Raw genomic sequence first — 23,807 nt, 5'->3', positions numbered from 1 at the left:
AAGCCCGCATGTGTCTTTTTGAATTATGGTTTTCTCTGGGTATATGCCCAGTAGTGGGATTGCTGGGTCATATGGTAATTCTATTTTTAGTTTTTTAAGGAACCGCCGTACTGTTCTTCATAGTGGCTGTATCAATTTACATTCCCACCAGCAGTGCAAGAGGGTTCCCTTTTCTCCACACCCTCTCCAGCATTTGTTGTTTGTAGATTTTCTGATGATGCCCATTCTAACTGGTGTGAGGTGATACCTCATTGTACTTTTCATTTGCATTTCTCTAATAATTAGTGATGCTGAGCAGCTTTTCATGTGCTTCTTGGCCATCTGTATATCTTCTTTGGAGAAATGTCTATTTAGGTCTTCTGCCCATTTTTTGATTGGGTTGTTTGTTTTTTTAATATTGAGCTGCATGAGCTGTTTATATATTTTGGAGATTAATCCTTTGTCCGTTGATTCGTTGGCAAGTATTTTCTCCCATTCTGAGGGTTGTCTTTTTGTCTTGTTTGTAGTTTCCTTTGCTTTGCAAAAGCTTTTAAGTTTCATTAGGTCCCATTTGTTTATTTTTGTTTTTATTTCCATTACTCTAGGAGGTGGATCAAAAAAGATCTTGCTGTGATTTATGTCAAAGAGTGTTCTTCCTGTGTTTTCCTCCAAGAGTTTTATAGTGTCCGGTCTTAACATTTAGGTCTCTAATCCATTTTGAGTTTATTTTTGTGTATGGTGTTAGGGAGTGTTCTAATTTCATTCTTTTACATGTAGCTGTCCAGTTTTCCCAGCACCACTTATTGAAGAGACTGTCTTTTTTCCATTGTATATCCTTGTCTCCTTTGTCATAGATTAGTTGACCATAGGTGCATGGGTTTATCTCTGGGCTTTCTATACTGTTCCGTTGATCTATATTTCTGTTTTTGTGCCAGTACCATATTGTCTTGATTACTGTAGCTTTGTAGTATAGTCTGGAGCCAGGGAGTCTGATTCCTCCAGCTCCATTTTTTTCCCTCAAGACTGCTTTGACTATTTGGGGTCTTTTGTGTCTCCATACAGATTTTAAGATTTCTTGTTCTAGTTCCGTAAAAAATGCCACTGGTAGTTTGATAGGAATTGCATTCAATCTGTAGATTGCTTTGGGTAGTATAGTCATTTTCACAATATTGATTCTTCCAATCCAAGAACATGGTATATCTCTCCATCTGTTTGTGTCATCTTTGATTTCTTTCATCAGTGTCTTATAGTTTTCTGAGTACAGGTCTTTTACCTCCTCAGGTAGGTTTATTCCTAGGTATTTTATTCTTTTTTTTGCAATGGTAAATGGGAGTGTTTCCTTAATTTCTCTTTCAGATTTTTCATCATTAGTGTATAGGAATGCAAGAGATTTCTGTGCATTAATTTTGTATCCTGCAACTTTACCAAATTCATTGATTAGCTCTAGTAGTTTTCTGGTGGCATCTTTAGGATTCTCTATGTATAGTATCATGTCATTTGCAAACATCTTCTTTTCCAATTTGTATTCCTTTTATTTCTTTTTCCTCTCTGATTGCCATGGCTAGGACTTCCAAAACTATGTTGAATAAGAGTGGCAAGAGTGGACATCCTTGTCTTGTTCCTGATCTTAGAGGAAATGCTTTCAGTTTTTCACCATTGAGGATGATGTTTGCTGTGGGTTTGTCATATATGGCCTTTATTATGTTGAGGTAGGTTCCCTCTGTGCCCACTTTCTGGAGAGTTTTTATCATAATTGGGTATTGAATTTTGTCAGAAGCTTTTCCTGCATCTATTGAGATGATCATATGGTTTTTATTCTTCAATTTGTTAATATGGTGTATCACGTTGATTGATTTGCATATATTGAAGAATCCTTGCATCCCTGGGATAAATCCCACTTGATCATGGTGTATGATCCTTTTAATGTGTTGCTGGATTCTGTTTGCTAGTATTTTGTTGAGGATTTTTGCATCTATATTCATCAGTGATATTGGTCTGTAATTTTCTTTTTTTGTAGTATCTTTGTCTGGTTTTGGTATCAGGGTGATGGTGGCCTCGTAGAATGAGTCTGGGAGTGTTCCTTGCTCTGCAATTTTTTGGAAGAGTTTGAGAAGGATGGCTGTTAGCTCTTCTCTAAATGTTTGATGGAATTCACCTGTGAAGCCATCTGGTCTTGGACTTTTGTTTGTTGGAAGATTTTTAATCACAGTTTCAATTTCATTACTTGTGATTGGTCTGTTCATATATTCTGTTTCTTCCTGGTTCAGTCTTGGAAGTTTATACCTTTCTAAGAATTTGTCCATTTCTTCCAGGTTGTCCATTTCACTGGCATAGCATTGCTTGTAGTAGTCTCTTATGATGCTTTGTATTTCTGTGGTGTCCGTTGTAACTTCTCCTTTTTCATTTCTAATTTTATTGATTTGAGTCCTCTCCCTCTTTTTCTTGATGAGTCTGGCTGAAGGTTTATCAATTTTGTTTATCTTCTCAAAGAACCAGCTTTTAGTTTTATTGATCTTTGCTATTGTTTTCTTTGTTTCTATTTCATTTATTTCTGCTCTGATCTTTATGATTTCTTTCCTTCTACTAACTTTGGGTTTTGTTTGTTCTTCTTTCTCTAGTTCCTTTAGGTGTAAGGTTAGATGGTTTATTTGAGATTTTTCTTGTTTCTTGAGGTAGGCTTGTATTGGTATAAACTTCCCTCTTAGAACTGCTTTTGCTACATCCCATAGGTTTTGGATTGTCGTGTTTTTGTTGTAATTTGTCTCTAGGTATTTTTTGATTTCCTCTTTGATTTCTTCAGCGATCTCTTGGTTATTTAGTAACGTATTGTTTAGCCTCAATGTATTTGTGTTTTTTATGTTTTTTTCCCTGTAATTGATTTGTAACCTGATAGCATTGTGGTCAGAAAAGATGCTTGATATGATTTCAGTTTTCTTAAATTTACCGAGGCTTGATTTGTGACCCAAGATGTGATCTATCCTGGAGAATGTTCTGTGTGCACTTGAGAAGAAAGTGTAATCTGCTGTTTTTGGATGCAATGTCCTATAAATATCGATTAAATCTATCTAGTGTGTTGTGTCATTTAAAGCTTGTGTTTCCTTATTAATTTTCTGTCTGGATGATCTGTCCATTGGTGTAAGTGAGGTGTTAAAGTCCCCCACTATTATTGTGTTACTGTCGATTTCCTCTTTTATAGCTGTTAGCAGCTGCCTTATGTATTGAGGTGCTCCTATGTTGGGTGCATATATTTTTATAATTGTTATATCTTCTTCTTGGATTGATCCCTTGATCATTATGTAGTGTCCTTCTTGTCTCTTGTAACATTCTTTATTTTAAAGTCTATTTTATCTGATACGAGTCTTGCTACTTCAGCTTTCTTTTGATTTCCATTTGCATGGAATATCTTTTTCCATCCCCTCACTTTCAGTCTGTATGTGTCCCTAGGTCTGAAGTGGGTCTCTTGTAGACAACGTATATATGGGTCTTGTTTTTGTATCCATTCAGCGAGCCTGTGTCTTTTGGTTGGAGCAATTTAATCCATTCACGTTTAAGGTAATTATCGATACGTATGTTCCTATTACCATTTTCTTAATTGTTATGCGTTTGTTTTTGTAGGTCCTTTCCTTCTCTTGTGTTTCCTGCTTAGAGAAGTTCCTTTAGCATTTGTTGTAGAGCTGGTTTGGTGGTGCTGAATTCTCTTAGCTTTTGCTTGTCTGTAAAGCTTTTGATTTCTCCGTCAAATCTGAATGAGATCCTTGCCAGGTAGAGTAATCTTGGTTGTAGGTTCTTCCCTTTCATCACTTTAAATATATCGTGCCACTCCATTCTGGCTTGTAGAGTTTCTGCTGAGAAATCAGCTGTTAACCTTATGGGAATTTCTGCTATTGATTCCTTCTGGTGTATTTTTCATTTCAGTTATTGTATTGTTCCTCTCTGCTTGTTTGTTCTTTAATTCTTCTAGGTGTTTGTTCTTTAATTCTTCTAGCTCTTCATTTCTTGCATCTTCTTGATCTTTGCCTCCATTCTTTTTCTGAAGTCCTGGATCATCTTCACTATCATTATTCTGAATTCTTTTTCTGGAAGGTTGCCTATCTCCACTTCATTTAGCTGTTTTTCTGGGGTTTTATCTTGTTCCTTCATCTGGTACATAGTCCTCTGCCTTTCCATTTTGTCTGTCTTTCTGTGAACGTGGTTTTCCTTCCACAGGCTGCAGAATTGTAGTTCTTCTTGCTTCTGCTCTCTGCCCTCTGGTGGATGAGGCTATCTAAGAGGCTTGTGCAGGCTTCCTGATGGGAGGGACTGGTGGTGGGTAGAGCTGGGTCTCAGCTCTGGTGGGCAGAGCTCAGTAAAACTTTAATCTGCTTGTCTGCTGATGGGTGGGGCCGGGTTCCCTCCCTGTTGGTCGTTTTGCCTGAGGCTACCCAGCACTGGAGCCTACCTGCTCTTTGGTGGGGCTAATGGCGGACTCTGGGAGGGCTCAGCCAAGGAGTACTTCCCAGAAGAACTTCTGCTGCCAGTGTCCTTGTCCCCACAGTGAGCCACCCCCCACCTCTGCAGGAGATCCTCCAACACAGGCAGGTTGGTCTGGTTCAGTCTCCTGTGGGGTCACTGCTCCTTTCCCTGGGTCCTGATGCACACACTACTTTGTGTGTGCCCTCCAAGAGTGGAGTCTCTGTTTCCCCCAGTCCTGTAGAAGTCCCGCAGTCAAATACCACTAGCCTTCAAAGTCTCATTCTCTAGGAATTCCTCCTCCCGTTGCCGGACCCCCAGGTTGGGAAGCCTGACGTGGGACTCAGAACCTTCACTCCAGTGGGTGGACTTCTGTGGTATAAGTGTTCTCCAGTTTGTGAGTCACCCACCCAGCAGTTATGGGATTTGATTTTATTGTGATTGCGCCCCTCCTACCATCTCACTGCGGCTTCTCCTTTGTCTTTGGATGTAGGGTATGTTTTTTGGTGAGTTCCAGTGTCTTCCTGTTGATGATTGTTAAGCAGTTGGTTGTGATTCCAGTGCTCTCGCAAGAGGGAGTGAGCGCACATCCTTCTACTCCGCCGTCTTGAACCCCGCATCAGCTTTTGTGAATGCCTCTAGCCTCTGGGACTGCCTGTTTTTTGGAGGGACGGTAGGGGTAACTATTTGGAAACAATTTCAAATTTACAGAAAAGTTGCAAGAATAATACTAACAGCTCTCTTACATACCCTTCACCCAGATTCCCTAATTGATAACATTTTACCATATTTGTTTTAAGTTCTCTCTCTTTCCACACACACACCTATACCTAATGCTTATTGTTATTTATTTTAAAATTTTATTTATTTTATTTTATTTTTGGCTGTGTTGGATCTTTGTTGCTGTGCGTGGGCTTTCTCTAGTTGCGGCGAGCAGGGGCTACTCTTTGTTGTGGTGCGCGGGCTTCTTGTTGCGGAGCACGGGCTCTAGGCGTGTGGGCTTTAGTAATTGCAGCACACAGGCTCAGTAGTTGTGGTTCACGGGCTCTGGAGGGCCAGCTCAGTATTTGTGGCACACGGGCTAAGTTGCTCCGTGGCATGTGGGATCTTCCCAGACGAGGGCTTGAACCCGTGTCCCCTGCGTTGGCAGACGGCATCTTAACCACTATGCCGCCAGGGAAGTCCCTGTTATTTTTTTTTTTATGAACCATTTGATTGTAAGTTGTGGACATGGTAGCTTTTTCCCCCCAAATACTTGACTGTGTATTTCCTAGTCATGAGGACATTCTCTTATATGACAGTACTCTTATCACAATCAGGAAGCCAGCATTGATACAGTACTATTATTGAATCTACAGGCCTTATTGAGTTTGTACCAGTTGTCCCAAAAAGAATTTTAAGAAAAAAGTTTCTTTCTGGTCTAGGATCCATTCCAAGATCACACTTTGCATTTAGATGTCATGTCTCTTTAGTCTCCTGCAATCTGGAATGGTTTTTCAGTCTTCCTTTGTCCTTCATGGTCTTAACGTTTTTGAAGTGTACAGGAGATTTACTTTGTAGAACGCCCTAAAATTTGGGTTTCTCTGATACGTGCTCACTATCAAATTCAGGTTGTACAGTTTGGGCATGAACCCTGGTGCCATCTCAGCACTGTGCTGGAGGAAGGCTAAAAGTGGGTGGGGGCAGGGGCCGGAGGCCAGGGTAGCAGCTACAGCCAGGCCACAGGTGGAGCAGAGACAGCTGTCTGCAGGGCGGACCCAGTGCCCTGGTTCTCTCTTTGTCCTGCTTTTCAGAATCCTCTCAGGTGCTGGCACTTGTCCTTCACTTCTGGGCCCAGCTGTCCTGTGGACTTGGTCTCCCTTCCCTAAGAGCTTGCTGCCGTCCCAGTGCCCCAGGCCTCACTCGGGGGCCACAGCAGACCTAGGCCCAGTTCTCACCCTTTGCCTCTGCAGCTCAGCTGTCCTCTCCTGAGGAGGAGGAGGATCAAGATGACATCAAGGTGTCTTCCTTCGTCCCGGACCTGAAGGAACTGCTCCCCAGTGTGAAAGTCTGGTCAGACTGGATGCTCGGCTACCCAGACACCTGGAATCCTCCACCCACATCCCTGGATCTGCCCTCACAGTGAGTCAGCCTTGCCCACCGGTGTTCCCACAGCCCCCGTCCTGCAGCCTGCTTGTTTCTGTCTTCCCTCTTCATTTGAACTTGGGTTTTCCCCTTCCCTGAACACCTTCCTCATCCTCTGACGTATTAGGTTGTTTTGGCCTGTTCTCCACCTGTTCCTCCTCCTCTCAGTCTCTCTTTCTCTCACACCATAGTTTGCTCTGTTTTGTTCCTTCCCCTTGATCTTGCTAATTTTTACTGCGTACTGTTCATACTCACCGTCTCCGCAGCTACCTGCTGAGTCTGGGTGGGTGTCAGTCAGTGTGTGTGAGAGACTTTGTTTCTTTCTCTCCCTTTTAGTTTATCTCTGTGCATCTCTCAGGCTCTTGCTGCTTCTCGTGCTGTCCTGCGCACTCTGTCTCCTTGCCTTCCTCTCACGACGTTGTAGTATGTGGGGAATGGTGAGAGCATGCACCCCTCTCTCCCACTCACTTCTTCCCTGTCCCCGCAGCACATCCCACCCCCTCTCCCTGTCTCTGTGTGTTGATGTGGGGTGTGTTGGTCTGGGGAGTATGTGTGTCTGCTGGGTGTTTCTATGTAGATCTCTTTGTGTGTCCATATGACGTGTGGTAAAATATATATGTGGCAAAGTTTGCCATCTTAACCATTTTTAAGCATACAGTCAGTGGAATGGTACGTTCACGTTGCTGTGCAACCAGGTAGGGCTATTTCTTGTGTTTGTAGCGATGTGTGAGTTGTAGATCTGGGTATGTCTGTTTGGGTCTGGTTGTCTATGTGTGTCTGGTTGTGTGTGTCTGAGTGTGTGTGTGTGTGTGTGTGTGTGTGTGTGTGTGTGTGTCCGTCCCCGGGGATTTGTCTATCGAAGGCTCTTTTGGTGTGCCTTTCCATGTCTGTCTGTGTATGTGTGTCCATGTGCTGTGTCCATATCTGTGTCTGCGTCTCTGTCTGTCCTTGTGTGTGGATCTCTTTACAGGGTCCCTGTGTCCCCGTGAGGAATCTGTTTCACTGTGTGTCTGTCTCCGTGTCTGTGTGTTCATATATATGTCTGTGTCTGATTCTTGGTCCGTGTCAGTCCATGTTTGCTTTGGTCCTGTCCATGTCTCTCTGCGTGTGGCTGTGTCCTGTGGGAGTGTTTGTATATGTTCCTGAGTGTCTGTGCCCAGGACTGCCCGTGTCCATGTCCATATTTGTCTGTGAGTATGTCTCTGTGTGTCAGTCTACGTCTCTCTGTTGGGGGGCAAGGGATTTCTGTATATGTGGATACAGGGTCTGCCTGTATCCACCTGCCTTGCCTGTGTCTCCCTGCCTGTCTCAGCTTGTCTTGGCTTGTGCCTGCCTGCCTCTTTGCCTGACTCTGTTTGTCTCTCTCTGCTGTTTGTGTATCTGTTTCAGGGGTCAGCAAGCTATGGCCCATGAGCTCAGAATGGTTTACATTTTTAAATGGTTGAAAAAATAAAATAAAAAGAGTAAGACTTCATGACTTGTGAAAAGTATACGAAAGTCCCATTTCAGTGTCCATAAAGTTGTATTGGAACACAGCCATGCTTGTTTGTTTACACTTTGTCTATGGCTGCTTTCACACTGCAGCAGTGGAGTTGAGTAGTTGTGACAGAGACCGTATGGTCTGCAGAGCCAGAACTATTTACTCTCTATCCCATTACAGAAAAAGTTCGCCAGCTCCTCATCTATATCCATGTTCCTATGTGTCTTGTTCTTCTGTATGTTAGGGTCACTGTGTGTGTGTTTGTGTTTGCGTAAGAGTGTCCTAATGTGTGTGCACGTAGGTGCCTATTTCTGGTCAACTCTGTTGACTGTCCATCTCTCTCCCTCCCTCTCCCTTACTCTTTCTCTCTTCCTATCTGTCTCTCCCTTGGTGTTTCTGTCTCTCTTTCTCTCTGTTTAACTTTTCCTTCTCCCTTTCTCCCCTCCCTCCATTCCTCCCTCCCTCCCCCATCCGCTGTACTGTGGTCTCTGGCAGGTGTAGTGCACTCAAGAGTTCCTCCAGGCTCTGTGTTGGGTGTATATGTGTGTGTTTGGGAACAAGCATCCATACCCAGCACCTCGTCGTTCTTCTCCAGTGCTCTTCCCTGGGAGGGGAGATCCTGGAGGATGGAGGGTGGATACCTGGGATGGTGCCAGTGGCATTTCTAGGGAGTGGGGAGGGGTGCTTCTCTGGGCTGGGGACCAGCCATGTGAGTCTCCCAGACTCATGGGTGACCCACAGAGGGAAGACTGCAGCAGAGATTTCTGGCCAGCAGTTAGACCTTTCTGTGTGGACTATATAGTCTGACTCTTTCCTACATTTCCTTCGTCCCATTTCTTCCTTGCTCCTCACCCCAGGAAACACCCCTGGACCATTAAGCCTGCCCTCCCCAGGCACCCCCCAGCTCTAGCTCTGTAACCATGTGAGTGATGCTCACAGCATCAAACAAATCTTTGCATCTTTCCTGTGAACCCTTCTAGGTTTCAAAATGCACTCCAGGCTGAGGCCTCGTGAGTCAGGGTTGAGCCTGAGCTGGGGAGCTGTGGACACACAAAGGAACAGACCGATCTGCTGGCTAGGGGGCAGCTGTTTCCCAGCAGTGTTCACTGAAGAGTTAACATGTACAGCCTCAAAGTTTTCAGGCCGTTAATCTAAGATGCCGACTAGGCAATTTGCAGTTTTGGAAAGAAACTGACAAGGAAGGGCTCTGCTCTCCAAGTATCTGAAGCCACTGCTTCTGAGCATGTGCAGGGGTCACGGAGTGTTCCTCCCTTCCTCTCGGGGGGTGGGGAGGCAGACCATCTGTCCCTGGAGCTTGGGCCTTCCCTGGGTCACCCCACCTCACAACCTTAGATATGGTCCACCCAGCCCCTGTTTACCCATATCCTGGCCATCAGGCCTGCTAACTCTCTTCTGCGACCTGTCTCCCTTTATCCCTCCTCCCTCATCTGCTCCCTTTGGCTTTTGTTTGGCTGAGGAAATGGAAACCTCACACAGGAAGTGCTGGGCTTCATTTGCTTAAGGTGCTGAATCTGTTTTCTCTGTGGATGCTGGAGCAAATGGCCCGTTGCCGGCTCATGCGAGCTGCTGCCCATCTTTGGGCAAGGGCTCAATCTGCAGCTGGGCACGTGGTCCAAGTTACATCCATCCCCAGCTGGGCTTCACCTCCAAGACTACAGAAAGGCAGAGGGGGTTGGGACACTCGAATCAAATTTGCTTAGTCTTTTCAGACTTTTCTGCACAAGGATAGCAAATCTGACCAAATAATATGTTGAATCTGATTGCTTAGTAAACAAGTTCCTGTAGCTGTAACTTACTTTTTGATGAGTCCAGTTTAGGCTAGCAAAGTCAGTGTGGTAGAGAATAGAGTCCCCTTCTGCACTGCCTCCCTTTGCAATCAGGATCAGCGGCTGGTTGTCTCTGGAATGCAAATTTAAGCATAAAGGAGGGGCTCTGCCATCCTGGGGCCTGACCACAAGGCATGGTGGTTTGAGGGCTGGTGCCACTGCTGGACAGAGCAAACCTGGTCTGACCACCACTGAGGGTCATCCCACCTCATAGCCTTCAGATCCAAGCAGTGGAAAATGGAATAAGAATTTACCTCCCTTCTTTCTAGTTTCTCATGTAACTGCCTAACGTTCACCGAGTGAATACTATGGTTGAGAGATTGGCAAGGTATGGTGGTTCTTCTGTAGGTTTCAAAGTGACATCTTATACCCACTGGTCTTCCATACTGTGGAGACTGTTCTTTTAAGGCTGTAGGGAATAACTTACTCCAGAGAGTTCTGTAGATGTCAGAACAGTAATCCCTCTGACACTCGTAAGATCCTTGTGCTGCTCTTCATTTTGGAGGGTTTAGGAACGCTCTCAAGAGAGTAGGAAGGAAATGGCTTCCACTTAACGCCTCTCCTTTGCATGTTTTCATTGGTCTTCGCCTGCATTTGTTCTCTGCAAAGACAGATTCCTCACTGATCCTATGAAAAGGTGACCAGATAGCCTACATTGTAGTTTGCTTCTCCTCCAGAAATTCCCTACTCCCAAATTGTCTCCTTGACACATTTGGACCCTTGTTTAATCTTGCTCCCTTCATTCCCTTTCTGTCTTTCATTGTGTTACCATCTTTCCTTGCACAGTCATTTCGAAGCACCTCCACTTTTTCAGGGGAATTCTGAAGCGCATCAGTAGTCTCCTTGGTTCTCTCCCCTTTGCCCATATTCCTCTTCTTTCTGGTCAAGTTTACTTTTCCTAAGCAGTAGCCACTTAGGCACATATGGAGCACTTAGAATGATGATGACAGAACTTCACTGACACTGCAGAGTGACAAGGGCAGGATTTCAGGTCTGTTTGTGCCTTCCCACAACAGTGGCACTTAGTAGGTGTGTGTGCTGGAGTCAGCACGTAAGTATGTTGACTTCCCATTTGTATCTGTTAGGAGTCGTAATAGGATGGCTTTATATCCCAGGAGATTTTGGTACAGAGGATTGTAGCAGGGTGTGGAAAGTTGCCTTGAGCCACTGTAAAAGGCAGTGTAGAGTGCTTTGGTCTGGTTAGAACAGACCACAGTGTTTGGAGGGGCCGTCTACTTGTGGGGGTGGGGGTGGAGTGGGGAGCACAGTTTCTGTGCCAGGCCTCTTGTTAGAGGGGAGGGGCAGCTACTCCCCACTTTACCAAGTGAGCATGAGGCAAGTTGTGAATGTCAGGTGGTGGAGAGGAGCAGAGCAACAGGCTTCCATGAGCCTAAGCGTAGCCCCCTTGCACCCCAGGACCTTTGGCAAGGCTGGGGCAGTGGGACAACCTACCTCATTTCATAGTCTCTGCTGAAGCCAAATCTTCCCTCATCTTGATCTCTAGTTCTCAGTAAGTGAAAGAGTCAGGGGACTTTGAGAACATCCAAACCTAGCCCAGCTGTGGCAGTTGGTTTATTGCTTTCAGCTGGTACTTGAACCCAGGTCCTGGTCTTGGAGGCTTTCCCAGGTTTAATCCCCAGAGCTTTCTCTGCAGCTGTATGACACTGCGCTGACCCCGAATGAGGATAGGAAAATAGAACCAGTGCCAAGCCAGAGTCTCTTTTTCATTTGGAGTCTGGCTGTCTGCCCATGACCAGGGTTACATAATGGGAAACATAGCTGGGGCTCTGGAGAGCCCGCGTTTCACCAGGCTGCCCAGACCTTCGCATTCTGATGCTATATATCTTCCTAATTGTAGCTCGGATGCATTTATCACACTGTTGGATTGGAGCACTGTTAAAAAAAAAAAAAAAAAAAAAAACTCCAGAAATTCCTGGACTTGCTGCTTTTCCGTGGCTTGTCTTGTATAGTCTACAGAGCATGCCGGAAGGGGCTTGTAGGGAGCCCTCTGAGGTGCCGTCACACAGGGAGACATGGGGATATGGAGGGAGTATGCAGTAAGCTCATTTCCGCAGGGAGCCTACATGTGTTGACCCTGTAGACGAGACAGAAATTCTTGAGTTAAAAAGCAGCTCATTCACTCACCCTCATAGGGCAGTTCTGAAATAAGAACTAATCCCAAGTCTAATCGGCACCCCTTCAAGGACGCTTAATACGTCTTCCCAGAAGGGCATTTTGGGAGGTCACTAAGTAATAGTCCATCAGCACTTCCCTGAAGGAAGTGGTGGTGACTGTGGGAAGCCCCTTTGCTACCCTGGCTCCCCACCCAGTCTCCCTGGCTCCGGGTTGGGGCGTCAGCACTATAGCCTGGCACCAGGGGGTTCCTCTTCCTCCAAGTGCTGAGTGTGGGGCACACGTGATCTCTCCCACGGCAGGAGCCGCTGTCCCCTCCCCACTCCTCCCACAGGACTTCTTGTGAGAGGAAGGGGTGTTGGCCCAAGGCTCCAGTCTGACCCCAGCAGGGTACAGCCGCTGACCCCAGGGAGAGTACTTTCCAGCTCTGGGCTGAGGTTATTTGGGTCCAGTGTGTGCTAAACTAAGAAGACGTGTTGGAGTGGTTACAGCTAAAAATTTAGAGAGGCAGGAACCGTGAGAATCCGCACCAGGGAGGCCGCCGAGGGCTCCACTCATGCCGTGGCGATGTCAAGGTCCCCTGGGGGCTGCTCTTTCCCAAACACACAGTGCTGATGGGTTTAACACACCACAGTGATGCGACAGAGGCTATACATCTGAGTGTAGCTTGGGAGAACTGAAGTCAAATAGGCACTGACCTAGAGAGAGGTTGAGGGAGGCACAGTTAGAGGTACTTGAGAAATCCTGGAATGAGGTTACCGTGACCTGTTGTTGGCCATAGGGCTCCAGCTGCACTGCTTAGAACATGAAGTTTGTGTTCTTTGAGTAGTGCAGGGTGACTGAGCTGCAGATTGATTTTGCCCTATTGGGCAGAATTAATTTAAGTTGGGCACTCTTCCAAGGGCCCAAGTTGACTTGTTTGTATAAATTAGGAAGGCAGAAAGGATCTTCTTTAACTGAGTCTTGTATTTTTTGGTGGTCACCTAATAAACAGCTATTATTCTTGGAGGATGGTATCTTGCTGCCCATGTCTTAACTCCTAGAATAGTGATCCCTGATAACTTTGTCTCCGGTTTATATCATGGTGGCATCTGGAAAATACACTGTAGTTCCTAAATCTCAGAGGGAGCTGCATAGTTCTCCTCCTACCTTCCCCCAGTCTCTACCCCATTCTGTTGAGCTGCCTAGCCCTGATACCAGAACCAGATCCTCAGCCTACTGAGAACAGAGTTGGCATGACATCCTGGCTTTCCAAGGAGCTTACTAAGCTATTTCAAACCCAGGTACTATTCTTTTGACTCTACCAGACTTGTTGGATTCAGGTCCATTTCTGTTATTATCTGCTCACTTCCTGCAGTTTTGTCCAGTTGGGTGGGAAGTCCTCCAGGGCTACAGTGGTCTTAACGTTGGCCATTGAACCCCGTGTGAAGAGTTGTGGGCTATAATATGATGGTCCATAGGCAAACAGGTTTTAAAAAGAAGATATTACATATCTTAAGAGCATTTCTCTTGCTGTGGCCTTTTGCCTTTCCCCTTTTGTGTTTATAGTCCATGGACTTTCTCTTTTTCAGTTTCTTTGTGCCTAGTTTCTATGCCATCTTAGCTGTATTTCCAGAGCATCTCACCCCAGGAACCAAAAGACCCAACTCGTTTCCCATCTGTAGGACTTCTCTGATCTTCCGTAGCTCCAAAACACAATGCAGGGCTTCTTCTCACTCAACTCTTTCCGGGTTTGTTCTGCAGCTGTGGAGTTTGAATGTTAGTGTTTAAACAAGCTGGTATTACACAGGAAATGGCCACCTCCACAGGCCCCTGCAGGCTTGTAACATGGGGTCATTGTACTTGATATTAATCACCAGTCAGCCTGTTCCCCCAGTAAAAATATGAAGGGGTGTGTGAGGGCTCAGTCCTCCTTAGACTTGCCAGAAGGATGGCCTGAGCCCTGGTCGGGCCTTAGTACTCCATTCTCCAAACTGTCTTCCTCCTTCAGTCCCGTCCTCGGATGGAGTTTGCAGAAAAGTTCATTCTTGACCTCTTCCCTATAAAGCTGGCAGATCTGCCTTTCTTTCTGAGTTCTAGGAAAGAGATAGGTTGTTGTGGTATAACTTGCCTCGCATATCTCACACCTTAATCTTTCCGAGCATGACGTAGTTGAGTAACAGATCGTATGAGAAAACTCCAAAATGGTAGAAACACAGAAACCCACTGGTCCACCTGAGATCAGGGCTTCTCAGTTCCTTGGACTGAAGCTGCTTTTCTAATGCTGTTTGCAGAGCTAACCCCAGCCTGAAGGTTTAATCTGATTCCCCAAGTCAATATCCCCTCAAACAGCCAGCCAACAGTGTGTGCATTGGTTCATTTCTGTGAAATGTGTTTCCCTAGTCACCTGGGCTGGCCTGGGCTGCATTGTATCGGCCGGCAGCTGCACTGCACTCAAACTGACAGCTACATTAAACCTTGGAATTCTGAGGCAATAAAAAGTAAATTAACTCTTATTTTTTTCCTTTCCTGGTGGAGTAAGTGAGTGCATGTCTGTGGGGAAGTGGGTGAGCCTTGGTCCTGAGTGCATACCTGTAACTAGCCACTGCTGGTCTGTCCCAAGCTAGGATCTGGTGTTCAGACTCCAGCCAGAGGGCTGCTTTCCTGGTGTGTGGTGTGTTCTGTGGGGTTGGGCCACCGGGTCACCCTACCACTGCTGATCCCTGCTCACTAGTCACATCACAGCTGCTTGAGAGGCTCCCTTGCCACCATTCTGAGAGCCATGAACAGACTCATTGGATGCAGTTTCATGTTCTCTGGCTGCCTTGTGTCTGTTTGGTGGGATTTTTTTTGGACTCTGGGAGCTTTCCCAAAGTATGAGTTGGGACCACAGCAAGCCAGAGGGACTTGCCCAAGCCTATAGCACTCTAGAGGGTCCATTTAGGACCAAAGGTGGCTTGAGAATGTCTGAAAACTCTTTTGCGGAGTCATTTCCCAGGCATTTCTAGGAGATTGGGAGCTGTTTAAAGTTCCTCTCGGCCACCAGAATTTGACTTTGGGCTCCTTGGCCCAGGCCAACCTTGAATCCTTAGAATCCAAGGACTGGATTTGGGGTGAAGGTTGGAAGGCACTCCCAGCTGGGATAAGGACTAGAGCAGGAAAAGGCTAACTTTTCCCCTTCTGCTCAGACAGGAAACCCTGTGTTCACCCATGGAACTGACCTCTCAGCCCAGAGGCCTGATCGGGGTAAGCTGAGGTAATGTTGCCCAGGTTCCAGGAATCACCTCATACTTCTGCAAATATCTTAACTTCTGAGTTCAGACATCTCACCTAGTTTTTCAGCGTACCTCTTCCTTTTAGTATTAGTTTCCTGACACTCCCCTCTGCCCCACCCTCTGTGGGGGTCACCGTATGGTCCATGGGCGCCCAGTCAGTTGTGTTCATGGTCGTGGTGCTCAGTGAGAGAGGAGAGAACTGATGATATGTGAAGTGATCGGGGGCCGTCCCACTGCAATACCAGAAGAAAGTGGCCACTCAGAATCACACACCAGACTGACGGGATCAGGGCAGAAATGACCCTTCATCGGAGCATTTTGTGTATTCCCTTGGCTCTGCTCAGTCTAGCTTGGCCCTTGGGCCACTTTACATTTCTGAGTTGGGAACTCAGGATACTTCCTATGTCTTTTGGCATCAGCTGCTATCTTACAAATCAATACTAGGGTAGGAACACTCATCCACTTCATTTTTGCAGTGAGTCTTAAGGTTTTGGCACAAGGTGGGTGGTAATGGGCAAAAGGCAGATGTGGGCAGGGGTCCCTAGTAGTGGCCAGCAGCCGCTGGGAGGAGTCAGTTTTGGTTTATCTGAGCCTTAGGGGACAGGGAGCATGGTAATGAGAACCACATGGTACCACGTATTCCTTCGTCTTGGATCCAAGATGGTAGGGGTGGGAGGATGAGAGAGGGATGTGGGGCCTCGCATTGTGGCAGCCGTGGGTAATTTTCTGCTGCCTCTCCCTGGCTGGAGATGCTGCTGCCCTCACCCCCCACCCGCATCTACGTCCTGAAGCAGCCTTGACCTGCACAGCACCAACCAAGGCCCTCAAGCCAAGAATTCAGCTGGGAGACTTTTCACCTTCTTCCTTCTCACTGTCGTCTTTCCTGTTTATTTTCCAAATTGCTGCTCTGCAGCCGAGCAGTGCCTGTTGGCCAGAGCTCACCAGCGCTGTGGGATCAGACTCAGGCAGTGGGCTCAAGTGGCCAGCAGGGCACTGGGGGAGGAAGCGGGGAGCTGGAAGAGCCTCCCTGTGCGTCTCCCATGGGCAGCGCTAACCTCGGAGGCGGCCCTGAGCAGCCCTATCACATCCGGTGCTTGTCTCTGCAGCCGGGACCGGAGGATAAACTATCAGAGCTGTGGGGCAGTGCATCATTCCTCTTATTATTTTCTTCTCTGCAGATGGGGTCGTGGAAAGTTCAGTTCCTTTTAACCCTCGAAGTTCTGTTTATTCTACAGCTGGTAGCCTGAATGCTGCGTTTCCCATTACATCACAAAGGGGCTCAGGCAGATCTCTGCACTAAAACGTGTTGCAACTGTTTATTTTTTTCCATATTTAAACATTTCTGACAGCCAAACTCAGCCGAGCCAAAAGATGGAGCTTTGTGAATGAGCCTGGTTGTCGGTGTCTGTGCAGAGAGAGGCTTTAGAAAACTCTCGTCCCTCCGGTGATTCTTCCCAAACATGTTCTTTTTCCTGGGCAAAGCCTGTGAGGCGAGTTACTTGTGCAGTACATGTGTGTTGATTATGTGCCGTTGTATGATTAATGGAGCTGTGTTCCGCCTGGTTCCCAGGACACTCTTGAAAACAAGATGTTTCATTTCATTGCCTTTTCCTAGTGCAGTGATTACAGTAAATAAACCAGTGCAGCCTCCTTCCACCTGGAGCCAGTCAAGGAGTCCCCACACCTCTATTCCACTTTCTCCCCCAGCATCACCTTCAGTGCCGTGTCCCTTGAATGCCCTCTTCTCTGCCATCTCCCAAAGGCTCCCAGTCTCCAGGAGAAACACATTGCTTAGGTCTGAGGCCCCTCCCTAGCAGATTTGGCTCATGCGCAGTAACTCCTCTGGGAAGATTCCAGGATGTAGCTCGCTCTTATAGCTCTCTTTGCTTCTTGCCTCTTGCCGCTCCACCTCTTGAGCCTAATTGTAAAGCTTTTCTTTGTTCTTCTGTGCAGCTCACTCCTTTTAGAGTACAACTTAGCATCCGTAGGGCACTGCCTGTTCCAGAGTCCCTGGTTAAGGTAGTCTTCTGGAAAAGAAAGCCAAGTCTTGTACAGCCCAGGGCCTATGGATTTGGCAGGCCCTGGATCTGACTACAGTTTGGCTATTTGAGCTGCGTCCTGTGCAGACAAAAAAGAAAGCTCTTAAGGATCGTTAGCACCCATCAAAGCAGGGATATGAACCACAGTAGATTTTTGACAAATGATGGTGACAGAGAAATGAACCTTCTTTTTCTAATTCTGCCCTGGAGTTTGAAATGGGGAGAGCTAGACTTTGCATTTTCAAGATTTCTTAGGTTCAACTAGGACTTGGTGATGTGCAATTAGGAATGAGCAGTCATCCCAGTTTGCCCAGGACTGAGGGGTTTCTGGTGACATGGGACTTTGGGTGCTAAAACTGGGACAAATCCCAGGCAAACCAGAACAGTTGGTCACCCTATATCTAACCTTCCACAGGTGAGGGAGAGGAGAGGGAGAGGGATGGCCAAGACAGCACTGATACTGGTTTGTCGGCTGAAATGCATGGGAAGGTTTACCCTCCTGGGAAGATCGTGGCAGGCCAGGAATGTGGTTTTTGGTGGGTGTGTTTGATTGTTTTCCTACTTATATGTAGGAAGAGATTTCTAAAGCATTGTAGGGGACTGGGGTGGGAGGTAATAACCACATGACTCTTTGCCTGGTGTGACTGGCCCCTCTGGCTGCGTGGGAGGAGGGGAGATTGGCACTGTGTTGCTGTCTGTGTGGCATATACTTGGCTGGACAGGAGAAGGGGAATTCTGGGAGCTGCCTCAGGCACTGGTTGTCTTGAGTGTTTGAATAAGTGTCTCAGGCACACTGTCTGGAAAGGTGACAGGACCTGCATTAGGCAACTGATGCTCTTAAGTTCTTTTTCCTTTCTGGTTAGGATTAAAAACTCCCTCTAATCAATTTCAACTTTGCATAGATGGACACACACCCACCAGATTACTGCCACGGGCGCAATTTTGTATCCTAGCTTTTTGGGTTAGATTTCCTGGCAGATGCCAGCCGTAGACAGCAAGTGCCACGAGTACCTCCCTGCCCACAAGTGCTTAGAATACTTTAACTGGTTCCTCTTTAGAGCTGCTCTTCTTTTCTTACCTTCTTTCTCACAGGGTTGCTGTGGATGTATGGTCGATGCTGGCTGATTTCTGTAACATACTGACTGCAGTGAATCAGTCTGAGGTGCCACTGTACAAGGACCCGGACGATGACCTCACCCTCCTTATCCTGGAAGAGGATCGGCTTCTCTCGGGCTTTGTACCCTTGCTGGCTGCCCCTCAGGACCCCTGCTACGTGGAGAAAACCTCGGATAAGGTCAGCCCCAGGCCAAACATCCCTCCCCATTCACCCCTCCTCTTAATTCTCCAGACCTTTTTATTCTTGGGAAGTTTTCTGTGCAAACGGAACATGATTAAGTCATTGAGAAGGGTGTTAAGGGAAAATATCGACCTTTTAGCCGCTGACATCCAGCTCTGCGTCCTGAAAAAAAAAGCCCTCTCGACTTCCTTTGGTGTGTGTGTGCGCTCACTGGCATGTTGTATATACGATCATTTCCTCACTTGTTTAAATAGTGCAGCTTGTGTTGGCAGTGCTCTCACTCAGCTCCAAATGGTTTGCATCATGCTTAAAGCACCCTCCTTCCTCCCCCCTTTCATCCTTCCCCCCAGCCACAAAACTCTGCACTAGGAAAACAGCCAGGGCTTTTTCCCTTCTCTAAGGAGGAGAGTGATAAATAGGTGACTAGAGAGAAGCAGACACCATGTGTTAACTTACAAAAAAAGCTTTTAGGAGTATGAAGCATTCCCCGCTGCCTGGTTTCTATTTTTCTTCCTCCGAGGACTGTGTTTTAACCTGAACTTTTTCCTTGTCTGTCTGTTTATAGAAAACAAAGCCCATTGCCTGTTGCCCTGGTGGGGACTGTGGAACTCGTAGTCTCTGCTTAACAGTTGTGTCTGTGGCCAGGTGTGGAGAGTAGAGCAGTCCATTCTGCTTCACATTCCTGTGTAGCGGTTGCTCGGCTGGGGAAGTCGTGCCCACAGACCCTGGGAGCAGGGTCTCCTGCGCTGAGCGGGGGAACTCAGTGACTGACCCCTCTGTGGAGTCGTTAGTATCACATCCCCGAGGGGAGAGCCTTTCGGGGAGAGTCCACGAGTGGCTTCTCAGAAGGAAGTCTTTTGACCTAGATGAAGTATGTATAGAGGTGTAGGTAGTTGTTTTTGGTTTTTTGGGTTTTTTTTATGTCAGATAGTAAAAACTAAATTCCAAGCATAAGCTACAAATATGAGAGATTTTATGTTGAATATAAAAATTTTTTAACTCATTCTTAGTGAAAAAAAGAATATATGTTCCTTGTAGACAAGTAAAAGAAGAAAAACGTATCCACAATCCCTCTACCAACTGGTAACATAACTGTTATTTTTGCTAATTACATACAATCATATTAACTTATGGTATAAACACACACTTTTTTTTAACAAAAAAACTGGGGGTCATATTATACATGTTATTTATAATTTGCTTTTTTCATGTAGTATCTTTTAATGTATTCTTATTCGGAATCATTTTTGATGATCATTTAGTATTCTTTTCTATGCCAAGATTTCTTTAACCAGTCTTTGCTTTATTGAACCAAGGGACTGTCCTGAATTTTTGAACTATTATAAACAGGTGATTCCTTATAGTAGAATTTTTTTCATATATTCCCTATGGTTACGTTTCTATACATAGATAAAGGTTCTAGACATTGACATATCAAAAACTCATTCTCTTTGGGTACATTTAATGGTTAATACTGGGAATGTGAGAACCTTTGTCTCTCAAGAGGAGTACTCATTTTATGCTTTTCCAATGAGAAGTTGGAATAAAATCCTGCTCTTCTAGTCTCAGAAGGGAATAATAATGGGGAGTTGTAGTGTGTGAGGCAGAGGACAGCTAACAAAGTTCAGACTTTGTGGAAGATGTTCATTTAGAAGAGTTGGAAGAGAAACTGGGTAGCCATGGCTTGGGCCAGGGGAATCCTAGTACGTACTGTTTTTCTGTGATCACAGGGTGGTCTTGACTCTGGAGGGTGCTTTTGAGAGTTGGCGATTGGGTCAGCTGTCTTTCAGTGCAGAACAAGGAAGGAGTCCTGTCCAGCTTTAGACTTGCTAAGCCCTGTTTTCTCATGAGCTCTCCCAGCTTTAGTGTTAGCATATGATACATGTGTATGATACAGTATATGGTAAATACAATATATGACCTGGCAAGAAGAACACAGAGCCAGTGGTCCATGCCCTCAGCCTGTGGTCGTGAATCACAGGCTGCCCGGGGCAGTCACAGCTCATTGAGACTAAGGTGGGTCTCCACTTCAAGGACTGTGAAATAGGTGTGCCCAACACAACATCTCCAGATCCAAACTCCTGAATTTCTCTCCCCCAACCTGGTCTTTCTTCAGTCTTCCATCTCGGTAATGGCAGCTTTGACTTTGGGGGTGCTCATGTCAAAATTCTTGGGGTTATTCTTGGCTCCTCTCTTCTTCTCACACCTCCATAACTAATCCGTCAGCAACCCACGTCTTCCTTACCCTCAAAATAAACGCAAATGCAACTCTTTCTTACCACTACACCCTAGTTCGATTCAACAAAATGCCTTCTGACTGGTTTCTCTTATTCCTCCCTCCTCCTACTCTCCAGTCTGTTTTCAACACAGCCACTGGAATGATCTTTTTAAAACATCAATAAGATCATGTCACTTCTTTGTTCATGCTCTGATCCAGCTCCTGCTGCTTTCCTTGTGCCCAGTATGCCCTAGTCACATAGTCGTCCTTGCTGTTCCTCAGACAAGCCACACACTTGTGCCTCAGGGTCTTTGTACTTGCTTTCCTCTTAACCTGGAACACCCCGTCCCCAGATAGCTGTGTGGCACTCTCACTGCCTTCTCAATGCCACCTTGTTGGAGAGGTCTTCCCTGGCTACCCTATATAAGATGTTACGTGCCTTCCTTTTCCTTTTTCTCTGCTTTATTCTCCATGGCAGAGAAAAATAACATCTCTTGAATATCTAGCATGTATCAGTCCCAGGATGAGGTAATTCTGTCTATTATTTCATTAAGTCCTCACAATATGCCTGCCAAGTAGGTATTTGTACCTTCATTTTATAAAAGAGACAACTGAGGCTCAAGAGAGGAGTGAAGAATGATGGAAACATAGGAAACATCTCCATGGTTGACCTGGAAGATTAGTATGGATGTGTCCAGAGGGACTTTTTAGGAGCTCTTGACCTCTTAGATATCCGAAGAAGATAGACATCTTCTCCAGCTTCTAGTGTTCACTACTAAGAAATGTAAAGTATCTCAAGGACTTTGTAGCAGCAACATGAGCAGTTTCACTGCTGGTGGAGATTAGTCACATGTTTTGTCCAGCCTGGGTGCACACTCAACAGGCATTGACTGAGCGACCTATATTACACACCTGCACACACAAGAGAAATCCAGACATACAAGGCAAACACCCTCCTAGTTTGGGAGACAACTTACGGCATATACAAAGATGTGAGAAGCAACCTAAGTTAATTTGAACCTATAGGAGGAACTCTTGAAATTTTGTAGAGTTGGTAGTTTCCCAATGAAGGCATTGCTCAAGGAGCACTGATTTGGCATTAACCTATCACTGTATTTCCCAAGCATGTTCCACGAAACTCTAGTTTTATAGGTTCTTAATAGTTAGGTGAAAAAAAAGAGTTTCACAATCATGTAAGTTAGGGTAACACAATATTAGACAGAATCCATTACTGAAAGACTTCTTGGAGTTTTAATGTGGTGTTCATTGCGAGGGGGATACCCTTTGCTATCTTTCCCAAATTTGCTTCACCCTTGATCTTTCTGATTTACTGAACATTTTACAGCATTAATATTCTGCCTGAAAGAAACAAACCATAGTAGAAAACCCAGGTATGGGATGAGTAAGAGGTGAGAAAACAGGTTGCTGTTGGGATTATCCAAAAGTAAGATAAAGAGTACAGATTAGGGTAAAAGCAATAGAGTGGAGCTGGTTACATTTAGAGAGAAACATCACAGATGTTGAAAATTAGAGCCAACTAGGAGAGATTGATCTTAGGTTCGTTGAGTGGCTGCTCGGCACCTAAATTCAGAGGTTAAGTAGCTTATCCAAGGTTATGTAGCTAAGTGATGAGGTACAGGATTAGAATCCTTGTCTGTATGACTTCAGAACATCATGTTCTTATGAATGGTTTGACATCTAGGCTTTGCTTCAAAATAATGTGGGGAGGAAGGTGGACAGGAGTGTAGATGGGGAAAAAAAGGCCAAATATTGATCATTATTAAATCTGAATAATGGGTACATGGAGTTTATTATAGTATTCTACTTTTGTATATGTATGAAATTTTTCATAAGAACAAGTTTTAAAGGAATAAATAAATAAAACTCCATGTCCTTTCTGCCGCATTATACTGAGTAAGCATAAGTGATTGAAAAAGTAATCAAACCGGGCTTCCCTGGTGGCGCAGTGGTTGAGAGTCTGCCTGCTAATGCAGGGGACACGGGTTCGAGCCCTGGTCTGAGAAGATCCCACATGCCGTGGAGCAACTGGGCCCGTGAGCCCCAGTTGCTGAGCCTGCGCGTCTGGAGCCTGTTCTCCGCAACAAGAGAGGCCGCGATAGTGTAGGGCCCACGCACCGCGATGAAGAGTGGCCCCCGCTTGCCGCAACTAGAGAAAGCCCTCGCACAGAAACGAAGACCCAACACAGCCATAAATAAATAAATAAATAAATAAATAACTGATTGAAGGACTTTATTAAAAAAAAAAAGTAATCAAACCATAATAATAATAAATTTAAGATTTTGTAGTCAATAATCATGTTCCAGGCACTGTGCTAAGCTCTTTACATGTATTTCCTCATTGAAACCCCAGTAGCCCTATAGGCAGATAGGAGAAGTGATAAAAAGAAAACTGTTTTAGGAGAAAGATGTTAAGTTCATTTTATATGTTAGTCAATATCAAAAAAGCTTAATTGTCATCTTCAAAATAAATGCATGTGATTGTATAGCTATAGGTGGTACTGAACAAGGATTTATTTAGTGACAGGCTGTGTCTTTCCTTAGGCTCTAATGGTCTAGCCATTTAATGAGAAGCAAAACATTGATGTCATAAATAGATGTAAGCAATCCTCATTCTAGCATCCCCAGGAAGATTAATCTGTGTGATCTTCTTTGTTTTCCTTCCCATATTATCTGATCAAGAACTAAGTGAAGAACTTTCCAACAAGCTAATGCTGGGGCCACCCTTTGGCTTGTTTAGGGAATAAATTATAGGTCATATTATATGGTGATGTTATAAGTCTCACGATCACATCCCATTCATTCTTACAGTAATCTTTGCTTTCTGTCTGGATGTAGGATCCCAGGAAGCTTTGTCATTAACAAAATATGTAATTGAGGTTAAAGATGAGGTTTAAATTGTCCAACTTTTTTTTTTTTTAATTTTATTTTTGGCTGCGTTAGGTCTTCGTTGCTGCATGCGGGCTTTC

General features: G+C 45.4%; 1 protein-coding gene across 2 annotated transcripts in view; it reads left to right on the top strand.

Moving 5' to 3' along the window:
• SMG6 (SMG6 nonsense mediated mRNA decay factor) overlaps nucleotides 1–23,807 on the top strand; it is a 234,829-nt gene that overhangs the window by 101,524 nt on the left and 109,498 nt on the right. For both annotated transcript variants that reach the window (XM_036835535.1, XM_036835536.1), the window contains 2 exons: nucleotides 6,381–6,549; nucleotides 18,398–18,599. In XM_036835535.1, coding sequence (XP_036691430.1) covers nucleotides 6,381–6,549; nucleotides 18,398–18,599 — 371 coding nt within the window. The remainder of the gene's footprint in view (nucleotides 1–6,380; nucleotides 6,550–18,397; nucleotides 18,600–23,807) is intronic.

This window comes from Balaenoptera musculus, chromosome 20 (genome assembly GCF_009873245.2).
Source record: "Balaenoptera musculus isolate JJ_BM4_2016_0621 chromosome 20, mBalMus1.pri.v3, whole genome shotgun sequence".
NCBI lineage: Eukaryota > Metazoa > Chordata > Mammalia > Artiodactyla > Balaenopteridae > Balaenoptera > Balaenoptera musculus.
Note: the sequence above shows the minus strand (reverse complement) of the source record. Positions and strands in the feature narration are given on the sequence as shown.